The 26,676-nt window shown below is 41.7% G+C and overlaps 2 protein-coding genes across 3 annotated transcripts in view; both read left to right on the top strand.

Annotated features, from left to right (window-relative positions):
* LOC132397478 (RNA exonuclease 1 homolog) overlaps window positions 1-11,979 on the top strand; it is a 71,982-nt gene extending 60,003 nt beyond the window's left edge. The window contains exons 14-16 of the mRNA XM_059976308.1: window positions 1,800-1,938; window positions 2,967-3,087; window positions 11,516-11,979. Coding sequence (XP_059832291.1) covers window positions 1,800-1,938; window positions 2,967-3,087; window positions 11,516-11,607 — 352 coding nt within the window. The 3' untranslated portion in view covers window positions 11,608-11,979. The remainder of the gene's footprint in view (window positions 1-1,799; window positions 1,939-2,966; window positions 3,088-11,515) is intronic.
* Window positions 11,980-16,623: 4,644 nt separating this feature from the next.
* Window positions 16,624-26,676, top strand: part of LOC132396877 (palmitoyltransferase ZDHHC1-like) — a 34,017-nt gene continuing 23,964 nt past the window's right edge. For both annotated transcript variants that reach the window (XM_059974909.1, XM_059974910.1), the window contains exons 1-4: window positions 16,624-16,927; window positions 21,175-21,390; window positions 23,983-24,158; window positions 26,185-26,286. In XM_059974909.1, coding sequence (XP_059830892.1) covers window positions 21,175-21,390; window positions 23,983-24,158; window positions 26,185-26,286 — 494 coding nt within the window. In that variant the 5' untranslated portion in view covers window positions 16,624-16,927. The remainder of the gene's footprint in view (window positions 16,928-21,174; window positions 21,391-23,982; window positions 24,159-26,184; window positions 26,287-26,676) is intronic.

The following is a 26,676-nucleotide window of genomic DNA, read 5'->3' on the forward strand; positions in this document are numbered from 1 at the left end:
TGATGAGCCAGAGATCATGACCTATGACATAAGCTGGAAGGGTGTGATGTTATGCAAAGTGAGTTCAGGGAGTTGGGTAACGCATGCAAATGCAGCAGGCCAGGCACCAGCTATAGGAAGAAGTACAGTCAACATTCTGGGCTGAGACCCTTCGTCAGGACTAACTGAAAGAAAAGATAGCAAGGGATTTGAAAGTAGGAGGGGGAGGGGGAAATCTGAAATGATAGGAGAAGACAGGAGGGGGAGAGTGAAACTAAGAGCTGGAAAGGTGATTGGCAAAAGGGATACAGAGCTGGAGAAGGGAAAGGATCATGGGATGGGAGGCCTAGGGAGAAAGAAGGGGGCAGGGGAGCACCAGAGGGAGATGGAGAATAGGTAAAGAGTGATGGGCAGAGAGGAAAAAAAAGGAGGGGGAATAAATAAAGGATGGGGTAAGAAGGGGAGGAGGGGCATTAGTGGAAGTTCGAGAAGTCAGTGTTCATGTCATCAGGTTGGAGGCTACCCAGATGGAATATAAGGTGTTGTTCTGCCAACCTGAGTGTGGCTTCATCTTGACAGTAAAGGAGGCCATGGATAGACATATCAGAATGGGACGTGGAATTAAAATGTGTGGCCACCGGGAGAGCCTGCTTTCTCTGGTGGACAGAGCATAGGTGTTCAGCGAAACGGTCTCCCAGTCTGCGTTGGGTCTCACCGATGTATAAAAGGGAGCACCAGACGCAGTATACCATACCAGCTAACTCACAGGTGAAGTGTTGCCTCACCTGGAAGGACTTCTGGGGCCCTGAATGGTAGTGAGAGAGGAAGTGTAAGGGCAGATGTAGCACTTGTTCTGTTTACGAGGTTAAGTGCCAGGAAGGAGATCGGTGGGAAGGAATGGAGGGGGGGAACGAATGGACAAGGGAGTCATTTAGGGAGTGATCCCTGCAGAAAGAGGTGGGGAGGGAAAGTTGTGCTTGGTAGTGGGATCCCGTTGGAGGTGGCGGAAGTTATGGAGAGTTACATGTTGGACCCTGACATCTCCTCTGTACCTATCCCCAGCACCTTAAACCTGTGTCCTCTTGTGGCAACCATATCAGCCCTGGGAAAAAGCCTCTGACTATTCACATGATCAATGCCTCTCATCAGCTTGTACACCTCTGTCAGGTCACTACTCATCCTCCGTCAGTCCAAGGAGAAAAGGCTGTGTTCACTCAACCTGTTTTCATAAGGCATGCTCCCCAATCCAGGCAACATCTTAACTCACTGGGGGGGGGGGGTGTGTGTGTAGGTCAATGGGATGAGACAAAATAACAGCTTATCATTTACTAGATGGCCTAAAGGGCCTGTTTCTGTTCTGTAATCCTCCGATTCTATGCTAGAAATGCTTGGCAGGTCAGGCAGCATATGCAGAGAGAAAGGAAAAGAGGATGGTGTTTCAGGTGAGTGACCCTTTTATAAATTTGAATTTCTGAAAAGTTGCTGTACTTTATTGAGATACAGCATGGAGGAGCCCCTGATTTGACCATGGCCTCATCACAGGACAATTCACAATGACCAATTAATGTACCAACCTGTACTACTTGGGAATCTTAGTGGAAACTGACACAGTCAGACTCCTTACAGACCACAGCAAGAAATGAACCCAGGTTGCTGGTACCGTAAAGCACTGTGCTAACCACTACGCTACATACCACCCCAGTTGAAAGATTTGCTTTGTATCTCTCCACAAATGCTGCCTGTCCTGACCAGTATTTCCTGCATCTGTTTTTACTATCCTATCCAAGATGTGGATTCTTTTTCTTAACGTCATTTTGTAGGCTTTCTGGAGTGTCCCAAGAGGATTTAATGAATGCAAAAACAACTCTTGGTGATGTTCAGAGAACATTACTACAAATCCTTAGTGCTGATACTATTTTAATCGGTTATAGCTTGGGCAAAGACTTGCTTGCACTCAAGGTAAGGCATCTTTCTACTTCTTACACCGAAGCAAAATCAAAGAAATTTTTTGTACACAGTGCTCTTTCATAATCATTTTAGACTTTTGTTTAACTTTGAATCTGAATAGCTTTCTGAAATTCTGTGAATCCCAATTTACAGAGAAATGAGAGCAAGGAGTGGAGAGAATGTCCAGGTTTCATCGGGTCTCTGATTATGTTGGCTACTTTCTGAGGCAGTGAAGAGTCCATGGAGGGGAGGTCTCTGTAATGAGCTGTGAAACTCTTTAAGTTTCTTTTCAGAGCAGGGTAGTTGCTATGCCAAGCTGTGATGGAACCAGATAGGATGCTTTCTGTAGTGCATCGATAAACATTGGTAAGGGTTGATGGTACTGAGATACAAAGCCAAGTAGGTCCTTCTGGTCCTTCGAGCCATGCTGCTCAGCTAACCCCGATTTAACCCTACCCTAATCATGAGACAATTTACAATGACCAATTAAGTCTTTGAACTGTGGGTGGAAACTGAAGCACCCAGAGGAATCCCATGTGGTCACGGAGAGAACGTACAAACCCTTTACAGTCGGGGAGGAACTGAACCCAGATCGTTGGTTCTGTAAAGTGTTGTGCTAACTGTACTGCATGCTGCCGTGTCAAATTTCTTTAGCCCCCAAGGAAGTAGATGCTTTGATGAGCTTGCCTGTGGCAGCTATGGAAAATGAGCAGGACAGGTTAATCAAACACTGAAAATTGCCCTTGGTGTGCAATGGATAGCAATTTGGAGAGAGGAGGTTACAGGGAGAAATAATGGAGGAATGAGAATGCTCAGAGCCAGTATAGACTTGGCTCTTAACATCTAACACCAGAAGGAAATATGGAGATTGGGATTGATGGAGCCACATACACTTTCCCCATATGAATCGATCCCCTGATACTGGCCAAGTGTAGTCGTTTTCCCCTTCCTGGAAATTAACTTTTGATAAAACAAAATGTCTTTATCCATTTAACGAGGAATGCAGACTGTTCTTTCTCATGACATTCCTCTATTTGCAGCTTATACACAGTGTTGTCATCGACATAATGTTTATTTTTCCGCATCACCTAAGCCTACTGCAGAAACCTCTGTTGAAGAATTCAATGACAGAGTGTCTTCAACATTTTGTTACAAGTATCAGTAAGTAATTTGACTTATAAATTGAGTGGAATATTTCTGATGGACAATAGATGGAAAAGTGATTTATTCAACTGTTGGTATAATGGCAGTAGATTCATAGAGAAGTACAGCATGGATTCAGGCCCTTCAGCCCAACAAACTCATGCTGACCATCGGGCCACTCAGGATATGGGCCTAATGCAGGCTGTGCCCCATCTTCCTCTGTAACATGATACTATTGAGGCAGGAACAATAGTATCCTCTGGTAGCTCGTTTCATACACTCACCACCGCCTGCTTGAAGTTTCCCTTTGGCTCCCTTTATAAATCTTTTCCTCTCACCCCAAGACTATGCCCCATAGATTTGGTCTCCCCAACCTTGGGGGGGTGGGGGTGGGGGGAGTGTTACTGTACACCTTATCTCTCATAATTTTAAACGTTTCTGTAAGGTCGTTGTTCATTCACCTACATTCTAATGAATAAATAGCTCGCCTGGCCAACCTCTTCCCTTTCACTCGGCAGTCACAAACATCCTTGTAAACCTTTTGTACACTCTTTGCAGTTTACCCATGTCTTTCTATAACAGTGTGGCCTAACCAACAACATACACAACTGCAACATCATGTCTCAGCTCCTATATTCACTGCCTGGACTGATGAGACCATAATGCTATAAGATATAGGAGCAGAATTAGTCCATTCAGCCCATTGAGTCTGCTCCACCATTTCATCATGGCTGACTTGTTATCCCTCGTGACCACATTTTCCTGCCTTCTCCCTTTTTTGATGTCCTGACTAATCAAGAACCTATCAGCCTCTGCTTTAAATATACCCAGTGACTGGGCCTCCACAGCCATTCTACAGATTTTCCACCTTCTGGCTAAAGAAATTCCTCCTCATCTCTTCTAAATGGACATCCCTCTATTCTGAGCCTGTTCCCACTGGTCCTAGACTCCCTTATTATAGGAAACATCCTCTTCATATCTAATCTATCTAGGCTTTTAAATAATTGATATGTTTCAATCAGATCCCATCCCCCCCCAAATCTTCTAAACTCCAGCTAGTACAGGCACAGTACTATCAAGCATTTCTCATATGTTCACTTTTGTGAACCTCCTGGACCTTCATCAATGCCAGAACATCTTTACTTGGATAAGGAGCCCAAAACTGCTCACGATACTCCCAGTGCAGTCTGACCAATGTCTCAAAGTCTCAACTTTTATCCTTGCTTTTTTATTCCAGTCCTCTCGAAATAAATACTAACATTACATTTGCTGCTTTTACCACTGACTCAACCTGTAAGTTAACCTTTGGGGAATCCTGCACAAGAACTCTCAAGTCCCTTTGCACCTCTGATTTTTTTTTTTGAATTTTCTCCCTATTTAGAAAGTAGTCTATGTCTTTATTCCTTCTACCAAATTGCAAGACCACATATCAAAGTATGTGATTTCCCATTCGTAAATTCATGCTGACTTCTCCTAGTCAGACCGTCTATCCAAATGTTGGACCAGGGTCCTGGTAAATCACATAACTAGAGCTGTGAGTTGTGGAGTGGGGTTTAACAGTTTGTAAAAGTGAAAGGGAAGGAGAGTGCAGAGAGTTTACAGAAATTGCCAGAATTAAAGCCAAAACATTTAGAAAGGAATAAGAATTTATCTTGGCAATATGGAGACACAATTGAAAAGGGTGGTGAAAACATGACTGAAGGTGTTGTATTTGAATGCATGGTGTATATAGAAAAAAGTAGATCTTGCAGTGCAGTTAGAAATTGGTAGGTATGACATTGTTGGCATCTCTGAGTCATGGCTGAAAGATCACAGTTGGGAGCCTAGCATTCAAGGATAGACAGGTGGGCAGAAGGGGGTGCTGGGATGGCTCTTGGTTTTCTTTAAAAAAAAGAGATCAAATTCTTAGGAAGAAGTGACATAGGATTAAAAAAAATGTCGATTCCTTGTGGGTAAAGTTAAGAAACTGCAAGATTTAAGTTCAAATTGAATTGTTATTCAACCATACATGAATACCTATGCATACAGTCAAATGAAAGTGTTACTGTGCAAAGCACAGAACCAACAGTCATGCACATAAGATACCAGTAAAGTACGGTCAATCAGAAAAATAGTCCAAGCCCCTGTGTTCATGAATGCTGCAGGAGTTTGCAATTGAATGCAATACACCTTGTCTTCTACTGAGCTAACACTGTGGGGGTGGGGGGGGGGGGGTGGCAGCACTGACTCCAGCTTCGATGCCGCATAACTCTCCTGGGCGGCTATAAACCAGAGGCACTGCAGCTTGGGGCCTAGTCTTCACTATGATTGAGGCCATGCTGTCTGTCAATATATATCAGTGAATCGGACTTGCAGCATTCAACATTATCAATGTCCAGCAGGGCTTTGGTGATCACAAGAAAAGTGACTAAGGCAATGGCTTGCTGTTAGACTGCACACTGCCTTCACGCACTGACTCCCAATGCCTCCCTGCCACGGGCAGCAGTATGATCTGCACCTTCACTTTCTGCCAATAAGCAACTCTATGATGGGGTAGAGCTGAAGTACTTTTTAAATTTCTTTATGTCCAGCAGGTTCTTGTGATCATAAAAAAAAGTTTGTAAAGGACAAAAACACATTTAGTTGAACCCATAGAAGCTGCTGCAATCGGACGTGCTGCCATCTTACTGGAAGTGCCCCTCATCAGAATTGCATGCAAGCCTCCGAACAGTAGCCAGGATATGGGATGCAAATTACAATGAGAGATGGAAAATGCATGTAAAGAAAGGAAAGGAAGGGAATGATTCAATAGTTGTGGGTTTTACGATACAGGTAGATTGAAAAAGCCAGGCAGCCCTGCAGATTGAGAAAGAAGTTGACATCAGATCTATTGGTATTACAGTGGAGTAAGGGGAACTACAGAGGTAGGAGGGAGAGGAGCTTGGCAAAATTGATTAGAAGGGGATGTTACTGGAACTTGAGGGTCTGAGTTGTAGGGAAAGGTTGTATAGATCAGGATTCCTGATGAAGGGTTTCGGCCCGAAACGTTGGCTATTCTTTTCTCACAGATGCTGCCTGACCTGCTGAGTTCTTCCAGTGTTATGTACGTGTTCTTTGATCCACAGCATCTGCAGTTGTATTTTTGTGTTTAGATCAGGATTTTACTCCCTTGCATGTAGAAGATGAGGAGTATAGATATGGTAAATGGGAGCAGGCGTTTCCTGCTGAGGTTGGCTGAGACTAGGACTAGAGGTTACGGGTTAATGGTGAGAGATGAAATGTTTAAGGGGAACATGACGGGCAACTTCACTGGGAGGGTGGTGAGAGTGTGGACTGAGCTGCCAGTGCAAGTGGTGGATGTGGGTACAATTGCTACATTTAAGAGAAATTTTGATGGGTACATGGATGGGAGGGGTAAAGAGAGCTATGGTCAATGTAACTAGGTAGAACAATTGTTCAGCATGGAGTACATGAGCCGAAGAGCTTGTTTCTATGCTGTAGTGTTCTATGATTCTGTCTCTAAGAGATGACAGTAGAGCAGCCATGGCTGGAGTTTCTGGAAGCAATTCAAAAGACCTAGGATAAGTTCGTCCCAAAGAAGAATTCTAAAAGGGGTATAAGACAACCATGGTTGATGAGGAAGATCAAGATCAGCATTAATATCAAAAGAGGACATTGCAGTATAACAAAAATTAGTGGTACTTGGGGTACTATGTACAGTTCTGAGCTCCTTTATTCTATAAAGGATTTATTGATGTGGGAGAGGATCCAGAGAAGGTTCACGAGTGATCTAGGGAATGAAAGGGTTAATGTATGAGGAGTGTTTGATGGCTCTGGGCCTGTACTCACTGAAGTTTAAAAGCATAAGGAGGAAGTTGAGTGAAACCTACTGAAAGGCCTAAAAGAATGGATGTGGAGAGGAGTCTAGGACCAGAGAGCACAGCCTCAGAATTGTGACATCCATTTAGAATGGAGATGAGGAGTTTCTTTATTTGGAGAGTGGTGAATCTGTGGAATTCATTACCACAGACAAAGTGGAGTATATTTAAAGTGGAGACTGATTGGCTCTTGATTAGCAAGGCTAACAAATGTTATGGGCAGAAGGCAGGAGAATGGGGTTGAGAGGGCTAATTAATCAACTAATTTTAAAAAGATGGACCAGACTTGAGGGGCCAAATGGCCCAATTCTGCTGTTTTATGGCCTTAATATGAAGAATGACCAGCAAAAAATAAAACTTTACACGTGCTCTTTCAAAGCCTCTTGAGACAATTCCTCAACTCCCCAGATTCAATTTCTGCTCCACTGAACCTTACTTACCCTCCTTTTATTGTGGACGATGTAAAGTTAGTTAAGTAAAGGTTCTGTGAGATAGGTTGGAATTAGTTTTAAAATTTCTGTTTTGTGCTTGTGCTAATTAGGGTCACTGGGCTATAAGAGGTCCTGAGCTGCAGTTCTGACTTGAAAAGGCAAGGAAAGTCTTTGACTTAATGATGTTTATCTGAACTCTTAGAATTCAAGGCAGATGATTTTCCATTGTCTAATCTTCCTATTTTGCTGCCTTTTGGCAGGTCACTGAGCTCGGTTGTGGTTCTGCATATTCTGCAATTCAAGTTTACAAGTTCAATTGCGTTACCCTTTGGGTAATTTGAGAAACTTTGGTTAAGTGGAAAGGCTGGAGAGGTTGGGCTGTTCTTAAAGCAGGGAAGATTGATGTGATAAATCTGTTAGAGTTTTAGCAATATTATAATAAAATATTTAAAAATGTTTTTGATGGATTCAAGTTGCAGTCTAGAATCAATTTCCTGAAAGGGTTGTTGAAGCAGATTTAACAGGAATTTTAATAAATATTTAGAAAGAGATGTTTCCAGAGTCGTGATCACAGATGAATAAAGTATCTTTAACAAGAGAGCTTCTGTACACTCAATATGCTGGAGGAATTCAGCAAGTTGGGCAGCATCTGTGGAGGGAAATAAAGAATGAATGTTTCAGGAGACCCTTCCTCGAGTGGATGGAAAGGGGCAGAAGGCAGAATAATTAGAGGGAGGGTAAGGAGTGCAAGCTGGCAGGAGGTGATGAGCGAGTCCAGGTGAAGGTCAAGGTTGGGGGAGGGGGGATGAACTAAGAAGCTGGGAGGTGAAAGGTAGAAAAGGTAAACGGCTGAAGAGGGTATCTACTTAGGACAGTAGAGCATGGAAGAAAGGGAAGAAGGGGAACTAGAGGGAGGTGATAGGTGAAGATCAGAGAAGGGGTAAAAGGGGAGTCAAAATGCTAAGTGGACAAAGAATAAAAAGGGGAGTAATTACGGAGATTAGAGAAATCTAGGTTCACGCTATAAGGTTTATCATGGCATGAACATCAATTTCTCTAACCTTCAGTAATTACTACCCCCTTCCCTGTTTTCTCCTTTTCAGTTCCCATTCTGGCTCCCCTGTTCTCCCTTCTCAACCTATCACCTCTTGGACTCCTCCTACCCTTCCTTCCATGGTCCTCTATCCTTTCTGATCAGATTCCTTATTCAGCTCTTGATCTCTACTATCAGACTGCTTTTTCAGCCCTCGCCTCTTTCACCTATTACCTCCCAGCTTATTTCATACCCACCCACTTTCTCCCTCACCTGATCTCGTCTTATCATGTGCCAGCTTGTGCTCTTTCCCTGCCCTCTACCTTCTGGCTTCTGCCCTCTTCCTTTCCAGTCACGATAAAGGGTCTCGGTCTGAAACTTAGACTTTTATTCCTCTCATTGGATGCTGTCTGACCTTTCAGTTCTTCCAGCATTTTGTGTGTGTTGGTAAAATATCTTCAGAGTTTGCACTGTAGCCTTCCTGTTAAGAGACTGCTTGAGAAATATAAAGAAAGCATTAAAAAAATCTCAAATATCAAGTTGGATAAGATCTCAAGGCACGATGGGAAATACCTCAGGTTACTGAGGCAGGAGATGAGATTGCTGATGTTTTGACAGCATTTTTTGTGTCCTCCATTTCCCCAGCCACGGGCAAGAGCCCAGAAGACCAGTGAGCAGCTAATGTTCTTTTGTTCAAGAAGGGAAATAAAGACACTCCTTGAAACTAAACTAGTGAGTCTAGCATCAGTGATGGGGAGGTTAACAGAAAGTGGCTCATAAGTGGTAAGAGAATCCTTTCTTAGAAATGGGTTCTATGAGCATTTGGGAAACCATGGAGGATGAAGGACAATTGTAGAGTTATAGTCGTAGAGCACTGCCACACAGAAATGGGCTCTTCAGCTCACCTATTGTGACCAAGTCTTATTTTCTTATTTTGCCTTATTCTTCACACCCATCCCATCCATGTACCCATCCAGTTTTCTCTTGGATGTTCACCTTATCTACTGGCAGCTTGTTTCACACTTGCACCACCCTCTGTGAAGAAGATTCCACACCCCCCCCCCTCAGCTTCCCCTTAAATATTTCACTCTTAACCTAAGACCTCTAGTTCTAGTAGGCTGTGAATGGAACAAGTAGTCCCTTCCCATCTTGATTGATTTTTTTGTGGTGTGAAGGTAGAACTTTGAGAGCTGTCTACATGGATTTTAGGTGGGACCCACATAGTAGGCTCATCAAGATGATGAAAGCAAATGGCTCAAAATGGTTTGACTGTTTGATTTTAGGGTTGACTTGCCCATAGAAGAAATGGGGTCACTTATTAATGGGACTTATTTTAGCTCAAGGTTTGTAGGGATCTGTAAGGGGTTTGTAATATAAATGACCTGAGTGAAGTGGATAGATGGGTCAGTAATCCTACATACAAGATTGGTCATGTTGTGGATTGTGTAGAAGATTATGAAAGGATGTGGCCAAATGGTTAAGGCATTGGTCTAGTGATCTGAAGGTCGCTAGTTCGAGCCTCAGCTAAGGCAGTGTGTTGTGTCTTGAGTGAGGCACTTAACCACATGTTGCTCTGCGATGACTGTGCCCTTGCCCTTCCCTTGGACAATATCGGTGCCTTGGAGAGGGGAGACTTGCAGCATGGGCAACTGCCAGTCTCCCATACAACCCTACCCTGGGCTGTACCTTGGAATTTTCCAAGGCGCAAATCCATGGTCTCTCGAGACTAACGGATGCCTATATGAAAGGATATAGTGGGATTTAAGTCCGTTGCAGTTGTGGGCAGAGAAATGGCAGGTGGTGTACTTGATGAGATTTAATGTGAAGGGAGAGTACTGTTAATGGCAAGTCACTGGAGTCCAAATCGATAACCCCCTGAAAGTAGATGTACAGGTTGTTAAGGTAGCAAAGAAGGCATGGGACATGCTTGCTTTTATTAGTTGAGGCACTGAGTTGAAGAGATGGGAGGTTGATGTTGCATGAATGTAGAGTATTGCATTTGTTTCTAGTCACCCATTATAGAAAGGATAGAGATTACAGCTTTGGGGATGTTGCTGATGAGGTGTACAAGGATTCTGTCTGGATTAGGTATGTGCTACAAGGAGAGGTTGGACTCTGCCGTTTTCTCTGCTGCAGCAGAGGGGAGCCATGATAGAAGCTTACAAGGCTGAGAGGCACCAATAGAGTAACTTTAGCGCTGGTTATTTTTCCAAGCTCAAGACATCTAATACTAGAGCTCGAGCTTTTAAGGTGAGAGGGGCAATGTTCAAAGCAGATAACTGGTAGATTTTGTTTAATGTGGAGACGCTTGTGTCTGGAATGCACTGCAGAGGTGATAGTGGAGGCAAGTACAATGTAGAGGTGTTTAAAAGGCTCTTAGGTATATGAATGTGCGGAGAATGGTGGGATATGAACTGTGTAGGCAAGAGGGATTAGTTTAATTATACAGTTAACTGGTTAATTCACGGGGGTGGGGACAGGGGATTGAATTCAAAACCACAAGGTAATTCTGCAGCTATATAAACCCCTGGTTAGGCCAGGCTTAGAATATTGTGTTCAGTTCCTGTGCCTCATTATAGGGAGGATGTAGAAGCTTTGGAAAGGATGCAGAGCAGATTTACCAGAATGCTGTCTGGATTAGAAAACATCTCTTATGAGAGCAGGTTGAGAAGCTAAAGTTTTTCTCTTTGGCACAAGAGGATGAGACCTGACTTGATAGAGACGTACAGGATTATATGTGGCATAGATCGACTGGATAGCCGAGACTTTCTTCCAGGGCAGAAATGGCTAATACAAAGGGGCATAATTTTAAGGAGGTTGGAAGAAAGTATGTGGGGAGGGATGTCAGAGTTAAATTCTTTACGAAGGGAGAGGTACATGCAAGAGGTGGTAGAGGCAGATGGATTAGGGGCATTTAAGAAACTTGAATAGGTACATGGATGATTATGGAGAGCTATTAGGAGGAAAAGGTTAGAGTTGGTTAAGAGGTTGGCACAACATTGTGGACTGACGGTCCAGTTTCCATGCTTTATTTGTCTATGACTGTACCTGCTGCTAATGCATTAATGGTTTGGAATACTGCAGGCATGAATTGGCAGCTAATGTGAGTTTGTTTCTTATGCCAGCTCAAGGGTCTGGATCTATTGAGAAAGGACGTGCATACATGGAACTCGTGCTGTGTAAAGTGAAGGAAGATGCCAAAAGCAGGAAGCGATGAGACCTCTTGAAAGAGGCAGTATTCAGATGGGACAATAATCCTGGATCCATTTAAACCGGGCAATCCCTAGTGAATTTTCTTGTTCAAGTTAAATCTTCCTGTCAGTGCTTGCTTTTTGCCTTTTGTGCTTGTACTCTGCTTATATTCCTGGCAAAAGTTCAACTTTGTTATTGCTTTAGCCACTGGTTGTATTTGTTTTAACAGTACCAAATGTTAGAAGGAGAATACAAGTGTATCGTGCACACTTTGGCACTTAAAACACATTTTCCCCTTGAAGGAATAAGGGGGTTGGGTTACCTTTGGCTTATTTAGTCCAGTAATTGCTGACCTGTGTAGTGATGCAAGCTAAGAATTAAGTTAATTATTGTGTTCAGTGGTTGACTTGAAACCACAATAGTGAAAGTATTTTGACTGTTACTTTAAATGTTAAAATATGAGAGGTTTTTCTGTTTTGTGTAGATGTATGACAAGATGATTATGTTCAATCACTTCTAGTGAAATCAATAAACTTCAGTTGGTATTCCATAAAACCACAGTGTGATCCACGGCTATTCTAGGAAAGCAAAACTGTTTTTGATGTATTCTTGATAGAATGTGCAGCAAAAGAGGCAAAATGATGGTCATATGAAAATACTTGCGTTCAGCTATTAAAGCAAATCAGCACATATCCAGGATAGTTCTAGATATTGTTGATAACAGTTCTCTCCATTATTTGCCTGATATGAACTGAACAACCAAGTATGCTCCCAGGCTTGCCAAAATAACCAATATGCTATCAGCAAATTGCTGTTGTACTTTCAGATCTATGAGGAAAGACAGGATACTCTACAGTGACCTACATGTGAGAAGTGCAGGAAGCATTTCTATAATAAGATCCTGCAATTAACAAAGATTTGTTGTCCTGCTTTCCAGAGCTTTTATTTTGGTATTCTGCCACATTTATTGGAGCTGTGTCTTTATTAAACAAGTGGTGCAATTTTTTTTTCATTAAAGCAAGTGTAAATTTGATTGTAAGAGCGGTGCTACAATACGCCTTGCAATTTTAATCATTATGTGGATGGGACATAATGTTAGTATGGTCTTGCAGAGTTCAGTGTTCACTGAAGTTTAAAGGGATTGTTTCTTCGAATAATACTTTGAGCAACTAACTGGGGAGCAGACTAGGATCTATTATTGCATAATGAGAGATTTAATTTATGATTTTGTAGGAAAGAGACACCACAAAGATCATGTAGATGAATTTGAGGTTCAGTTTGAAATTGAGAAGCTAGAGTCTGAAACTATGGTCCTAAACTCAATTATAATGGTAAGGGTTCACTAAGCTAGAGTGAACTGAGAAAATAGACTAGTAGGTAAGCCGGCAGATTAAGCACCGAGCTTTAAGGAAATTGTTCATAATTGTCTGTAGAGATGAGGAAAGGTTCATTGAGAAGGTGAGGATCATATGAAAGAAAGAGAAGACATGCACAGTAAGATTAGTGGTTGGTCAGAGGTGGAAAGTTTTCAGTAAACAGGAATAGATGACTAAGAATATTATAAATGGAGAAAATCAGCATATTTTAACAAAGTCAGTTAAAGTAACTATCTTCGGAAAATAATATAGGAGAATTGGAGAAAATTTGCTTTACGTCTATCTTCACAGTAAAAGATAACAGATATGTAAATATTGCAGTATTAAGAGGGAGGAAGTTGCATTTTCATCATTTATAGTCTTGTAGAGCACAACAGCTCATAAACAGGCCCTTTAGTCCATCTAGTTCATGTTGCTCAGTCCCATCAAACTGCTCCTGGGAACTTAGCCCACTATACCCTTCCTATTCATGTACTGTACTTGTCTAAACTTCTCTTAAATGTTAAAATTAACCCCGCATCTACAACTTCCACTGGTAGCTTGTTCGACACTGTTACCACCCTCGGAAGAAAGTCCCCTTCAGGTTCTTCCTAAACAGTTCATCTTTGACCCTGCACCAATGTCCTCTAGATCTCGTCTTGCCCAATTTCAATGGGAAATAGGGTAAATGCAAGCAGCCATTGATCTACACTACTCATAATTTTGTATATCTCTGTCAAATCTCCCAACATTGCCTTCTGCTCCAGGGAATAAAAACCATAAAGCATTGGAGCAGAATTTGGCCATAGAATCTCTCCACCATTCCACTATGGCTGAACTATTATCCCACTCAATCCCATTCTCCTTTTAAACTATGACGCCCTGGCTAATCAAGAACCTGTGAACCTCCAGTGTAATATATCTTGGTCTGCATATCTGACTATGGAAATGAATTCTACAGACTTCCCCCATCTTTGGGTAAAGAAATCCCTCCATTTCTATTTTAAATGGACTTCCCCTCTATCCTGAAGCTGTGCCCTCTGGCTCTACACTCACCCATGATAGGAAACATCCACTCCACCTCCACTCTATCTAGGCCTTTCGATAATTGATAGGTTTCAATGAGATCTCTCCCTCATTCTTCTAACCTTCAGCGAGTACAGGCCCAGAGTTATCAAACACTCCTCATTCCTGGACTCATTCTCATAAACCTCCTCTGGCCCCTCTCCAATGCCAGCACCTTTTTCTTTGGATGAGGGGCCCAAATACTCCAAGAGTGGTCTGACTAATGCCTCATAAAGCCTTAGTATTACATCCTTGCACTTGTATTCTGGTCCTCTTGAAATAAATGTTAACATTATATTTGCCTTCCTATGCACCCAAATCGACCTGCAAGTCAACATTTAAGGAACCCTGCACAAGGACTCTTAACTCTCCTTTGCATTTTCTTCCCATTTATTTATATTACCAAAGTGCATGACCATACATTTCCCTACACTATATTCCACTTCTTTGCCTGTTCTCCCTGTCTAAGTCCTTCTGCAGACTCCCTGTTCCCTGTTTCCTCAACCCTACCTGCCCCTCTATGTACCTTTGTATTGTCTGCAAACTTGACCATAAATCCAATTCTGCCTTCCAAATCATTGACCCATTTCTGAACACCTCTAGTCACCACCCTTTAGTTTTTGTCTCCTACCAATCAGCCATTTTTTAAAAAATCCATGCTGGGATCTTTCCTGTAACACCATGGGCAGACTCATGTGCAGCACCTTATCATGGGCTTTCTGAAAATCCAAGTAAACAACATCCTTTGATTTTCCTTCGTCTATCTTGCTTGAAAGAATTCCAACTGATTTGTCAGGAAAGATTTTTCTTTCAGGAAACCATGCTGACTTTCAATTACTCTTCATGTGCCTCCAAGTATCTGAAAACCTCATCCTTGATAATGGGTTCCAACAGTTTACTAACTACTGAAGACAGGCTGCCTGCCTATAATTTCTTTTGCCTCCCTTTTTTTTTTAATGAGTGGAGTGACACTTGCAGTTTTCCAGTCCTGTAGAACCATTTTAGAATCTGGCGATACTTTAAAGATCACTATTAATGCCTCCATCAGCTATTTTTTTTTCAGAACCCTGGGGTGTACCTTCAGACCCTTTGGCTTCCCAAGCACTTTCTCCTTAAAATAGCACTAACTCATTTCTGCCCCCTTCCCAAGCACCACCTCCTTAACAATAGCAACTACACTTATTTCTGCAACACCTGCCCCCGACACTCAAATTTGTGGCATAGTGCTGGCGTCTTTCACTGTGAAAACTGTTGCAACTTATTTTGTCTGCTATTTTTTGTCTTGATTACTACCTCTCCAGCGCCATTTTCCAGCAGTTCAATATCCATTTTCACCTCACTTTTATTCTTTACCAAAAGATATTTCAGATATATAATCTATTCAACCTTTCCCTGTAACAAGCCCACATGTCCCAGCAACATCCTAGTAAATTGTACTCTTATCAATATCCTTTCTGTAAGTAGGTGACAGTACTCCAAATTTGGCCTCCCCCTGACTTGTACAACATAAATAACATCCTCCTTGCTCTTATATTCCAGTCCTCTGGAAATGGATGCTAACATTGCATTTGGCTTCCTAACCACCAACTCAGCCTGCAGGTTAATTGTAGTCAATATTTTGATTTATCAAAATGTACCAAAAGCACAGTGGTTCAGTCTTTGCTCCAATTCAACAACGGCTTGGGAAGCAAGATTAAACTTCTACATGGAGCTGTGGCATACCAAGTCGATCTGTGTGACGAAATGAACTTTCTAAATACAAAACTGTAGGGTGAGAATTTCAATTAAACCCAGGCAAAAAGCACAGCGTCCACTGTGGGTAAGGAGTTGGAAATAAATAAGCAAAACATTGGGAGAAGTACGTTGTCGCAGTCTGCAAAGTCTGGCACTCTCTTTCACAGATGGTGACTTAACAGAGTCACTGCAGAAAGATTTTCAGAATGGATTCAAGGATTCGAACGATCTGGAAATTCTGGACTGGGTAAATAACCCGTTTCTTTGCAAGATGGAAGAACAGGGAGAGCGCTTTCAAGAAGAAATGATCAAAATTCAGAACGATAAAGAAGCATTTTTTTCAAAAATGTTGGCTTTTGTAGTGTGTGATTACACCGGTTTCCTGGTCTTTGGAGAAGAGCCAAACTGTTCTTCGTTGCATTTCCATCTTCCAACCTTGTTGAGAGGCTTCGGTGCAGTGAACCACATACAAAAAAAAAGAAATCGCTTGGACATTGTTACGCGTGGGGACTTAAGCCTTTTGCTGTCACAACTTGAACCCGATATTTCAACTCTTGCTAAAAAACCATCAAGCTCAAAGATCACAATGATATCGAAGATGCTGTACAACGTAGTAAGATAGGTTTAAAGGCAGATAAAAATTTAAAGCAGAATAATTCTCTCATTTTAGCATATGGTAGACTTGTTTTTATACTAGGGGGCGCCGGAAAATATATTGTGCCTAAGAGGAGTGTTGGAAAGTGGGTTAAGAAAGGTCGGAAAACACTGGGACCTTTTGGGAAGGGTAGGAGCGGGCAGACGACCAGAGTGGGCGAGGACACATTCTTTCCCTACGTCGGAACGCGCAGGCGCAGTGTGTTGCTTTGTCGCGTCATGAAAGGCAGCTTGTGACGTAGCAGTGGTGACCAACTGACCATGGGTGTTGACGGTTGCAATGGCGCGTAACGGCGTAGGAAGGACCGGCGGGAGGGCGCGTTTTCAGCTTGGGGAATAGTCACTGGTCGCCGCCCGCTATGGCGGTATGGTGGGGCAGGGTGAAATCATAGCTCGTGTGGGCAGCCGCTTCAGTTGCAATCAGTGTCGAGGGGAAGGGGGTGGTTGTGTATTGCTGAACGGTGACGGATTTAACGGTAATGATCCGCTTCGCGCTGCGTAAGGATCTCGGACCCAGAGCCAAAGTCACGGCCCAAGGTAGGAGCATCGCACTTCGTAGACTTGCATTGCAATGTCCCCCAGAGCCCGCCGCCTCGCCACCCTCGTCTACTACATTTACAATACTATCCCGAACATGCGAAGAAGTGACCAGGTGTCAAACCACTCTAGTCAGTTTTCTTTCAATTGTCAGCCCAAGTGTTCATCTTCATCATCATTATGTGCCGTATCGGCCAAAGTATTAGTGCTGTCAAATGGGATTTAATCTCCGGTAACCTGGGCTTGGGTACCCAGGTCTGGTTTTGCCTGGATCACACAACCGAGGTGCAAGTGTAGATGAGACAGCAATTTTCCAGTAGTGAGGTGAGAGTGACCAACATTGAGGCACTTCAGGGTCTGCAATTGCTTGTGGTATCACGGAGTCCTGGTAAGTTTAAAGCCTGCTGGCATCACTCTTCTGGTCCAGGTAGTGCCAGTGAACAACGCCATCTCAGGTTGATGTCCAGCCACAAACTGGAGAAAATGTGCAGATGCTGGAAGTCCAAGTGGTGCACACAGAATGCTGCAGGGGCTCAGCAGGCCAGGCAGTGAGTGCAGTTGACATATTGGGCCCACTGTACTCTTTTCCATAGATGCTGCCTGTCAATGTTCTTGTTGCTGTTTGCAGGATTTGTTTGTTGTGCCAGGGAGGGAAGGTGATGTTTTTGTTGCTATTCAAGGGATTTTTTTTTTGTGAGGAGGGGAATGTTTTACTTTGAGTGGGTTTTGTGGCTGTCTGTGGAGAATTTAAGTCTCAGGGTTGACTACTGCATGCAATCTTTGATATAAATATACTTTGACCTTTGATCAAAGGGACAATAGAGAAATAGAGATTAGGGGTGCTGGAAATCCGGAGCAACACACATGCTGGAGGGATCAGGGATTCAGAGTTCAGGGATCAGGCAGCAGCTAGGAGGGAAATGGACGATCCCTTTATCAGGGCAGGAAAGAAGGAGGACATGACCCAGAAGGAAAGGGCGAGAGGAGAGAAGGTGTTGATGGGTGATGGGTAAATCCAGGTTGAAGGTAGGTAAGTGGGATTACTGTCAGGTGATGGGTGGAAGAGGCGAAGGGTTGAACAAATTGGAATCTGATAAGAGAGGGCAGTTGACTGTGGAATAAAGGGAAGGAGGTGAGGAATATGAAGGTGGTGGGCTGTGATGTTGATGCAGGTTGGAGGCTGTCAGGGTGATTTTGCTTCTAGCAAGCCTAACACTCTAACATGGTAGTCCAGGCGGCCCTGGACAGATACGTCAGTGTGAGAATTGGAAGTGGAATTGAATGGCTGCTCACGAGGATATCCTGACCGTTAACAGATGCTCAATGCAGTGGTCCCTCAGTCTGCTTCGGGTCAGGTCAGGCTGGGAGCACTGGATGCAATGAATGGCACTGATGGAGTTGCGTGTGAAAAGCTGCCTCTCCTGGAAAAATCGTTTAGGGCCCTGAATGCTGGTAAGGACGATGGGTAGGGGCAGGTTGCTGGGATAAGAGCCTGGAGGGGAGTTAGTGAGGGATGAGCAGACAAGGGAGTTGTGATGAGTGATCACTGCAGAAAGTGGAGAGGGGAGGAGAATATGAGCCCCATAGTGGAACTCTTGCAGTTCTACTCTCACATTTTGAACTGGGTCAGGAGTTAGCTTTTTCATTGCACTGCTTGTAAATCTGTGAGATTCTCCTTTGTCCCAATGGATTGGAACTGATCGACTATCTTCATAGCTGAGACTGACAGCTTTTGGCAGAATGATTACATGTTATAGTTCTTCGGTCTTTATATAAACTGATCAATCTCAGCAATAATATTAAAGCACAGTCTTCAGAAAGAATTTTAAATTATTTTATATATTTAAAACAGTTTCCTGTTGAGTTGCTACCTACATGATAATATCTTGTGGTTACCTTCCATTTCAAAAAACTATCAGTCGCACTGAGTGCCTGCAAGCTGACTGGGCTGGGAAATTTCAAACATTTACTACCTTCTCAGTGAAAAGGTCTTCGTCACTCGGTCCTAAGTGACTGTCATCTCCTTGGATTTAGGTCTCTCTTTTCAGAATATACATGAAGGCTCATAGATTGTTAAAACCTATTGCAAGAATGTTTCTGTGTGGTCACCACTCGCTTCTTTAAACTGAATGGGATGGGCCTGTTTGGATATATGGAACAATTTCCTTATCTCTGGGAACAGGAAAGTGTTGGATGCTATTGGAAAGAGGTTAAAGCTAAAGAGAAGGCACAGAAAAGAATGATTTGTCAGAATGAAAGGCTTTATGTATTATGACAGACTTAAAAATAACTTGTTTTCACAAAGAGAGTGTTAAATGAAATCTAAGTATGTTGTTTGAATTTGGGAAGTTTTAGTAAAACAGGAGTGTGACTGACTGAAAGATAAACATCAGAATCAGGTTTATTATCACTGACTGATAGGTTATGAAGTTTGTTGTTTCGTGGCAACAGTGCAACACAAAGATACAGACTACTATAAATTACAAAATAAATAGTGCAACAATAGAACTAATGAAGTAGTCTTTGTGGGCTGTTCAAAAATCTGATGGCAGAGGCAGGAGGCTCCTGTACCTCCTCTCCAGTGGTAATTAATAGAAGCGGGCATGCTTGAGTGGTGAGAGTCCTTAGTGATGGATGCTGCTGCCTTTTTGGGACACTACCTCTTGAAGATGTCCTTAATGGCGGGGTGGTCTGTGCCCATGATGGAGCTGGAGAGTGTACATCCCTCTGCGTCCTCTGTCGATCCTGTGCAATCAGAATGCTCCCACCACACAACTATAGAAATTTGTGACATGCCAAATCTCTTCAAACTCCTAATGCAGTATAGCCGTGGAGGTGCTTCATTTCAATGCTTTGGGCCCAGGATAGATTCTCTGACACACAGAAGCTTGAAGCTGTGTACCCTTTTCCACTGCAGACCCCTCAGTGAGGACTGGTGTGTGTTCTCCCAGCTTCCTCTTCCTGAAGTGCTCAGTTAATTCCCTGGTGTTGCTGACATTGAGCACAAGGTTGCTGTACATCTCTTCTCAACCAGCTGACGTATCTCACTCCCTCACGCCTTTCATTTTCAGATTACTAAAAGAACATGGGGGGGGGGGAATTATACTAGATTCTTCTGTGCAAAAGGCTGTTTGGTTAAGCATTCAGCCAGTTCTCAGTTTAGCTTAATATCCCTTCATAACCTCTCTCTTCATTTCTGTAGTACTGTCCAAAAGTCTTAGGTACCCTAGAGTTTTCCGATTCCAGAACAACAAACAGCAGTCTAAGAGATTTACGTTCAGAGGCAAGACCAGACATTATATGCGAGATGGTACAAACCACCTTTAGACTTCAAAAGATGGGACTCTATATGTTTTATGTCAATTCCAGCATGTTGGTTTTAGAGGGAACAAGCAGGTGGGTAAATTAGCAAAGGAGGCAACTAGACGAGTTGAAGTGGGCATTCAAATAAATTGCAGTAAAGGAGAAATGAAAAACATTATTAAAAATGAAATTTAAAAAATGTGGAGAAAACAATTCGATGAAGAGGGAAGAGGAAGACATCCTTTTAATATCCAGAAAGAAGTGGGATGGCTGAGGAATGCAGTGGGGAGGAGGTGATTATATCAAGATAAGATTGAGGTTTGGCCACCCAAGGTTCAATAATACATTGTTTTCAATGAAGAAACTACAATAATAGGAGGTGTCAGCAAGAAATGGTTGAGCATGCACTGGTGAGATGTCCAGTATATAATCAAGAGAGAGGATGGTTGATTTTAAAGTTACCGTGGAATAAAATACAACAACATTAGCAGTATTTTGCAGAAAGGATCACAGGATTATTGATTTAAATATATAGAACAGTTCCTTAGAATACAGGCCTTTTTATAGAATTTGAGATATATATTTATGATTTCGATATCCTGACCCACACTCCACTCCAGAAGGTGGTGGTAACGCACCTCAAAGCTGTTTGCAAGCTGCCACATAGCCAGAGGAGAAGAAAAAAACTAAAAGGTAAGGGTGTGGCAGATGTGAAAATGTTTGTGTTAAGGAAAACCATCTCACAGAATAAATATAAACAAGTTGTATGCAAAGGGAAAGTGAATTGAAACTACATCGGAACTACTGTGAGAATTCATTTATCCTCATGACAAGGGCATAAAGTTAACGCAGTGTAAACTGAATTGCCTCTACAGTGGAACTACATAACCTTCATTGCTATTTCAACATTAGCTTACATATGACTTTTTGATGTTACATTGCAGATGAGTTGCTTCCATAAGGGTAATAAAACTGGACCAGAGGTAAACCATCGTATTCAAAGACACTACACCCCCGGGCGCCCAAAGGTCAATGGTTGGAGCTGGCCACCACATCCATATCAGATATTATCTTGGATAGCCTACTTATACTTCCTTATCATTGTAGTGGGTATATTTATCCCTCTTCTCCCATTGAGTTGGATACCTGCTGGCTACATTGTATCCTTTTTAACAGGACTAAGACTTTATTAGTACAGTACACGTTTAAGGAAGTAGTTACGCAGCCTGACCTGTTTTCTTGCAGTGATTTTATTTGCAAGTTGCATCTTGCAGCAACGCTGGTTTCAGTTTTGGTGAGCATGGAAATTTAAAAGCCTTTGAACTGATAAAGAACTGTAGTAGAAGTGGGTATTAATCATTGTGTAAGAAAATATACTGCATGAATTTTATAATTTATTCTTCTGATTTAGCACATTTTCCTGTAATAAAGTAGAATCTAAAGTATTAAAGTGACTACAAGACCAGGAAATCTTACTGCAAATGGCTAGCAAGGACTGCCTGTCTCTGCAGGCAGACAGAGAAGGGAACCCTATCATAGAATGGTTACAGCATAGAAGGAGATCATTTGGAGAATTGTGTCCATGCTTGTTTCCCATCCAAGTAGCTTGTCACTTCTACCCATTGGCCATTTCTCTGCAGCCGTACATGATTTTCCTCACCATTTATTGATGCAAAGACAGAATGGAACCTGCCTGCATCACATATGCAGATTACTATCATTCCAGATTCTCATTGGCCACTTTATTGGATAGAGAAGTGGAACTCAGTGTGGCCTTCTGTTGCTGGAGTCCATCCACTTCAAGGTTCAAATGTGCATTCAGAGATGCTCTTCTGTACACCACTAGACTTGAGTTACTGCCTCGTTCCTGTCGGCTTGAACCAGTCTGGCCATTCTCCGACCTCTCATTAATGAGGCATTTTTGCCCACAGAGCTGCTGCTCTCTGTATTTTTATTTGCTTTTTGGCACCATTCTCTGTAAGCTCTAGAGACGGTTTTCTATGAAAATCCTGGGAGATCAGTAGTTTCTGCGATACTCTAATCACCCAGTCTGGCATGGTCACAGTCACTTAAATCACATTCTTTCACATTCTGATGTTTGGTCTGAATGTCAACTTAACCTCTTGACCACGTCTGCATGTTTATATGCATTGAGCTGCTGCCACATCATTGGCTGATTAGGTATTTGCATTAACAAGCTGGTGTGCCTAACAAAGTGAATGTATACGTTACATAATGAAAATAAGATTCATCTTAAGTCACTCTTAATTATTTTCCCTTAGTTATATACCTGTGACTTTTAGTTCTTTACCCCTTCACCAAAGGGGACAGCCTCCCATTATTTCCTCTGTCCAGACTTCTCATCACTATCAAATCACACTCAGATTTCTCTTCTTTAAGAAGAGTGGTGCAAACTTTTGTAATATCTCTAATTGTTACATCACATTCCAGTCATAAAGTTCTTTTTTATTGCACTCTGTAAAACCTTAACATCTTTGCTGTCATGGGACGACCAGTCCTGAATGTGATACATATGTTTATAAAGGTTCAGCATGACTTCTGTCTCTTAGTTAGAAGATAAAGTCCAGTGTAACTTTCATATCCCTCCATGGCTTTACTCCCCAAATTCATTCTAGTGAAACTTTGAACTTTGTTGCTTACTGTCTATACACCTTTAGTCCACCTAAAACGTGGCGTTCCAATTCCAAAACTCCCTCTCCCCGATTGTGACGGTCTTAAACCGTACTTCTTTAACTTGTTTAAATTTCTTCAGGTACAACAATCAAATTTGATAATGCTCTATTGAAGTATGACTTACCAATTCTACTGGATCAGACACCTCCTGTCTGTAAGAAGGGGTTTTTTCGTTATTTTTTCCCACTGGTGTGAGTGTTGTGAAACCTTATCAGCAATTTCTGGACCACAGCCATACTTATCTTTAACCCCTTCAGGCTGATCTAAATCCAACCCCTCCTTATCTTCAGCAGCAGTTATAATTATGGTGCACCTTCGTTTGCACGTGGATGGGCAAAGTGACTGAGCTGCAAAGACATGCAGGACAAATTTATGAATTATGAGAATCTTTAGGTTGAAAAACCCATGAAGGATTATTTTTGTTTAGTGGGAAAAGCATGAACTAATGATAGAATAGTTAAGGAAGAATTGTCAGTATTATCAGTTTAAAAAAAAAGTATTATCAGTGATTTGATTCAATATTAAATCTAAGCTTTAAATCTGAATACACTACAAAACATGCAACATAGTTTGGGGGGAAACTACATTAAAGAATATAACAGTAAACAACCATTAGGACACACACACACACATACACAACAAGCCTAATAGAACAGGGTTTAATACAAGCAGCCTAATGATTTTACCACCTTAGAAGAACTTACAATTTTTTGTGTTCAATATTCTTGTACATATTTTGGAACTATTCACTTTTACAATCCCAAGAAATTTTAGCATGAATCAAATTGATTAAGTTATTTTACTTGGATGATGGTTTGACCAGCTTAGCACCAATAATGCAAGACATTTAACTTGGATCAAAGCTGAAATAGCTGACTTGTGTGTATTAATGTGTGTATAAAACTACTGTATTTAGTACTTCCAGCTTTAAAATTATAGGTAGTTGTTATTTGGCTTGGTCATGTCCAATTTTATTTCAGTGTTTTAAAACTGATAAGCAAAGAGTTAGAAAATTTCATCCATAATATTCAGAACATTTTAACCTTAACCGGTTTTAGTGGCTTGGTGTTGTTTTTACTTGGCATTTAGCTTTTTACGTGATTTCAGCCACCATCGACCCAGCAGAGGATAGCATTCGGGACAAGGGATATAAAAAATTACCCCCGGTGTTCAACCGCAAAACACGTAAAACTTGTATCCGGAATCGTTACTGCCGGCATTGTGAAGTTCATGTGTAAGTACCAGACAGAGTAATGCTTCTGTTGCTTAGAACTGAAAAATGTACAAAGTAGAGGATCGGCGAGGCTCATTTGATCAATGGTAGTGTGGCAGTTGGAGTACCACTTAATAGCAGTAGCTGTGAGATGAGGTTCAATTCCCAACACTGTAAGGTGTTTGTATGTCCTCTCTCTGACTGCATGGCTTCCCTCCAGGTACATATTTCAAAAAATATGGGCTAGGGTTATTAAGTTGTGAATGTGCTACGTTTGTGCCAGGAGCATGGTTGTACTTGCGGGCTGCCCCCAGAACATGTGCTGGAGTTGTTCTGACTGTGCTGGTCATCGACGGTGTTGTCCACTGAGACAAAACACTGTGTTTTACTGTATGTTTCGATGTGTCAATGTACATGTGACAAAGCTGATCAGATCAGGTTTGAAAAGCCTCATACCTAACCTCTGACCTTATGTCTTTGTAGACCTATGATGTCATAAGCCATTAGAATAATACAAAATTATGTATATTATTCAATGCAGATTTAAGATAGTCTAAACTGATTTCTTTATGTCTATACCAGTAATATTAACAGTTTTGGCCTCCAACCAGTAATTATTTGATACCTTTATAGTAACTGCAAATTATTGCATTAGAATTGTAAAATTGATTGAAAATACTTGCAACAAAGAACTTATTTCTTTAAGTTCACTGCACTACTGTTTCAAAGTTCAAAGTAAATTTATTATCAAAGTGCATATATGTCACCATATACAACCCTGAGACTCATTGTCTTTCCTGTATACACAGTAAATGCAAGAAACACAATAGAATCAATGAAAGATTGCGCCCAATAGGACGGTCAACCAACCTTCATGCAAAAGGCAACAAACTGTGCAAATATGAAAGAGAAAAGAAATGTAATAAATAAGCAATAAATGTCGAGAACATGAGATGAAAGAGTGTTTGAAAGTGATCATAGTTTGTGGGAAGAGTTCAGTGATGGTACGAGTGAAGTTATCCCCTCTGGTTCCAGACCCTGACAGTTGAGAGGTAATAACTGTACCTGAACCTGGTGATGTGGCCCTGAGGCTCCTCCACCTTCCTGCTGGCAGCAGTGAGAAGAGAGCTTGTGCTAGGTGGTGGGGGTCCTTGATGATGAGGCTGTTTTTCTGCGACAGTGCTCCACAGTTACTTTTGATATTGAAGAAAGAGATGCAAATACTAAATAAGGTTTTAGGAAGTATGATATTCAGAACATTCAGAATAAAACAGCATGGTACTGCATTATCTATTGAACATAATACATTGGAGCACAGTTAGGCCATTTGGCCCATCAAGTCTGCTCTTCCATCCATCATGGCTGATTTATTATCCTGCTCAACTCCATTTTCCTGCCAGCTCCCCATAAACTTTGACATCCTTACTAATCAAGAACTTGTCAACCTCTAATTTAAATATTATTTGGCCTCCATAGCTGTCCATGGCAATGAATTCCACAGATTCACCACTCTGGCTAAAAAAAAAAGTTCCTTCTCATCTTTGTTTAAAATGGAGTCCTTCTATTCTGAGGCTAGACTTCCCCACTACTGGAAACATCTTCTCCGTGTCCACTCTATTTCGGCCTTTCAATATTTGAATGAGATTCCTCCTCATTCTTCTACACTCGAGTGAGTACAGGCCCAGAGCCATCAAAGACCTCTTCATTAACCCTTCCACTCCCAGGATCATTCTTGTGAACCTTCTTTGGACCCTCCCCAATGAATATTCTGATCTGTGCTCTCCTTCAGACTTTGACTGTTCATCTGTTACAACTTCCCGCCATGTAGTTTCCCTACAGATGCTGTTTTAGAATGCTCTACAATTTGTAGGCTATTTGCACTGCAGTGTTAGTGTAATTTATTTGTATTTTGACCAAATCAGAAGCACACTAGGACCCTACAGTTATCCCTCTGTGGGAAAAGTATAGTAGTTCCTACTTTTTCATACTTATTATAATTTTAGGATGATGGATCATTATAGATTTTTTCTGTATATCTGATTCACAGGGCTAAAAGTTCCAAGCACTGCACTAAATGCAACAAGTGTGTATTTAATTTTGATCACCATTGTAAGTTGCTCAACAATTGTGTAGGAGGCAGAAATTACCGGTAAGTCAGATTTTTGTATGCTTGTCAATAAGAAAAAATACACATAGCTATTTCCTAATATTTCTGAGTGGAACAAAAATTGAATTAAACTGTTATGACCATGTATAGTCACATGGTCCTGACTATTTCATTTTTTAGTTCAATATTATTTTGCTTTCCCTGATTAAGCTCATCCCACCCCAGCATTTGCTCCAGTTTCCAGATTTTGGTTATTGGTTTATTATTGTTATGTACCGAGATATAAAGGAAAGCTCATCTTGCATACTGTTCATACAGTCAAATCCTTTGAAGTAGAGCAAGGTTATACAATACGATGATACAGAATAAAATGTTATAGAGAAAGTGCATTGCAGGTAAGTGCAGCATCATAATGAAGATTGCAAAGCCAAG

This window comes from Hypanus sabinus, chromosome 7 (assembly GCF_030144855.1).
Source record: "Hypanus sabinus isolate sHypSab1 chromosome 7, sHypSab1.hap1, whole genome shotgun sequence".
NCBI lineage: Eukaryota > Metazoa > Chordata > Chondrichthyes > Myliobatiformes > Dasyatidae > Hypanus > Hypanus sabinus.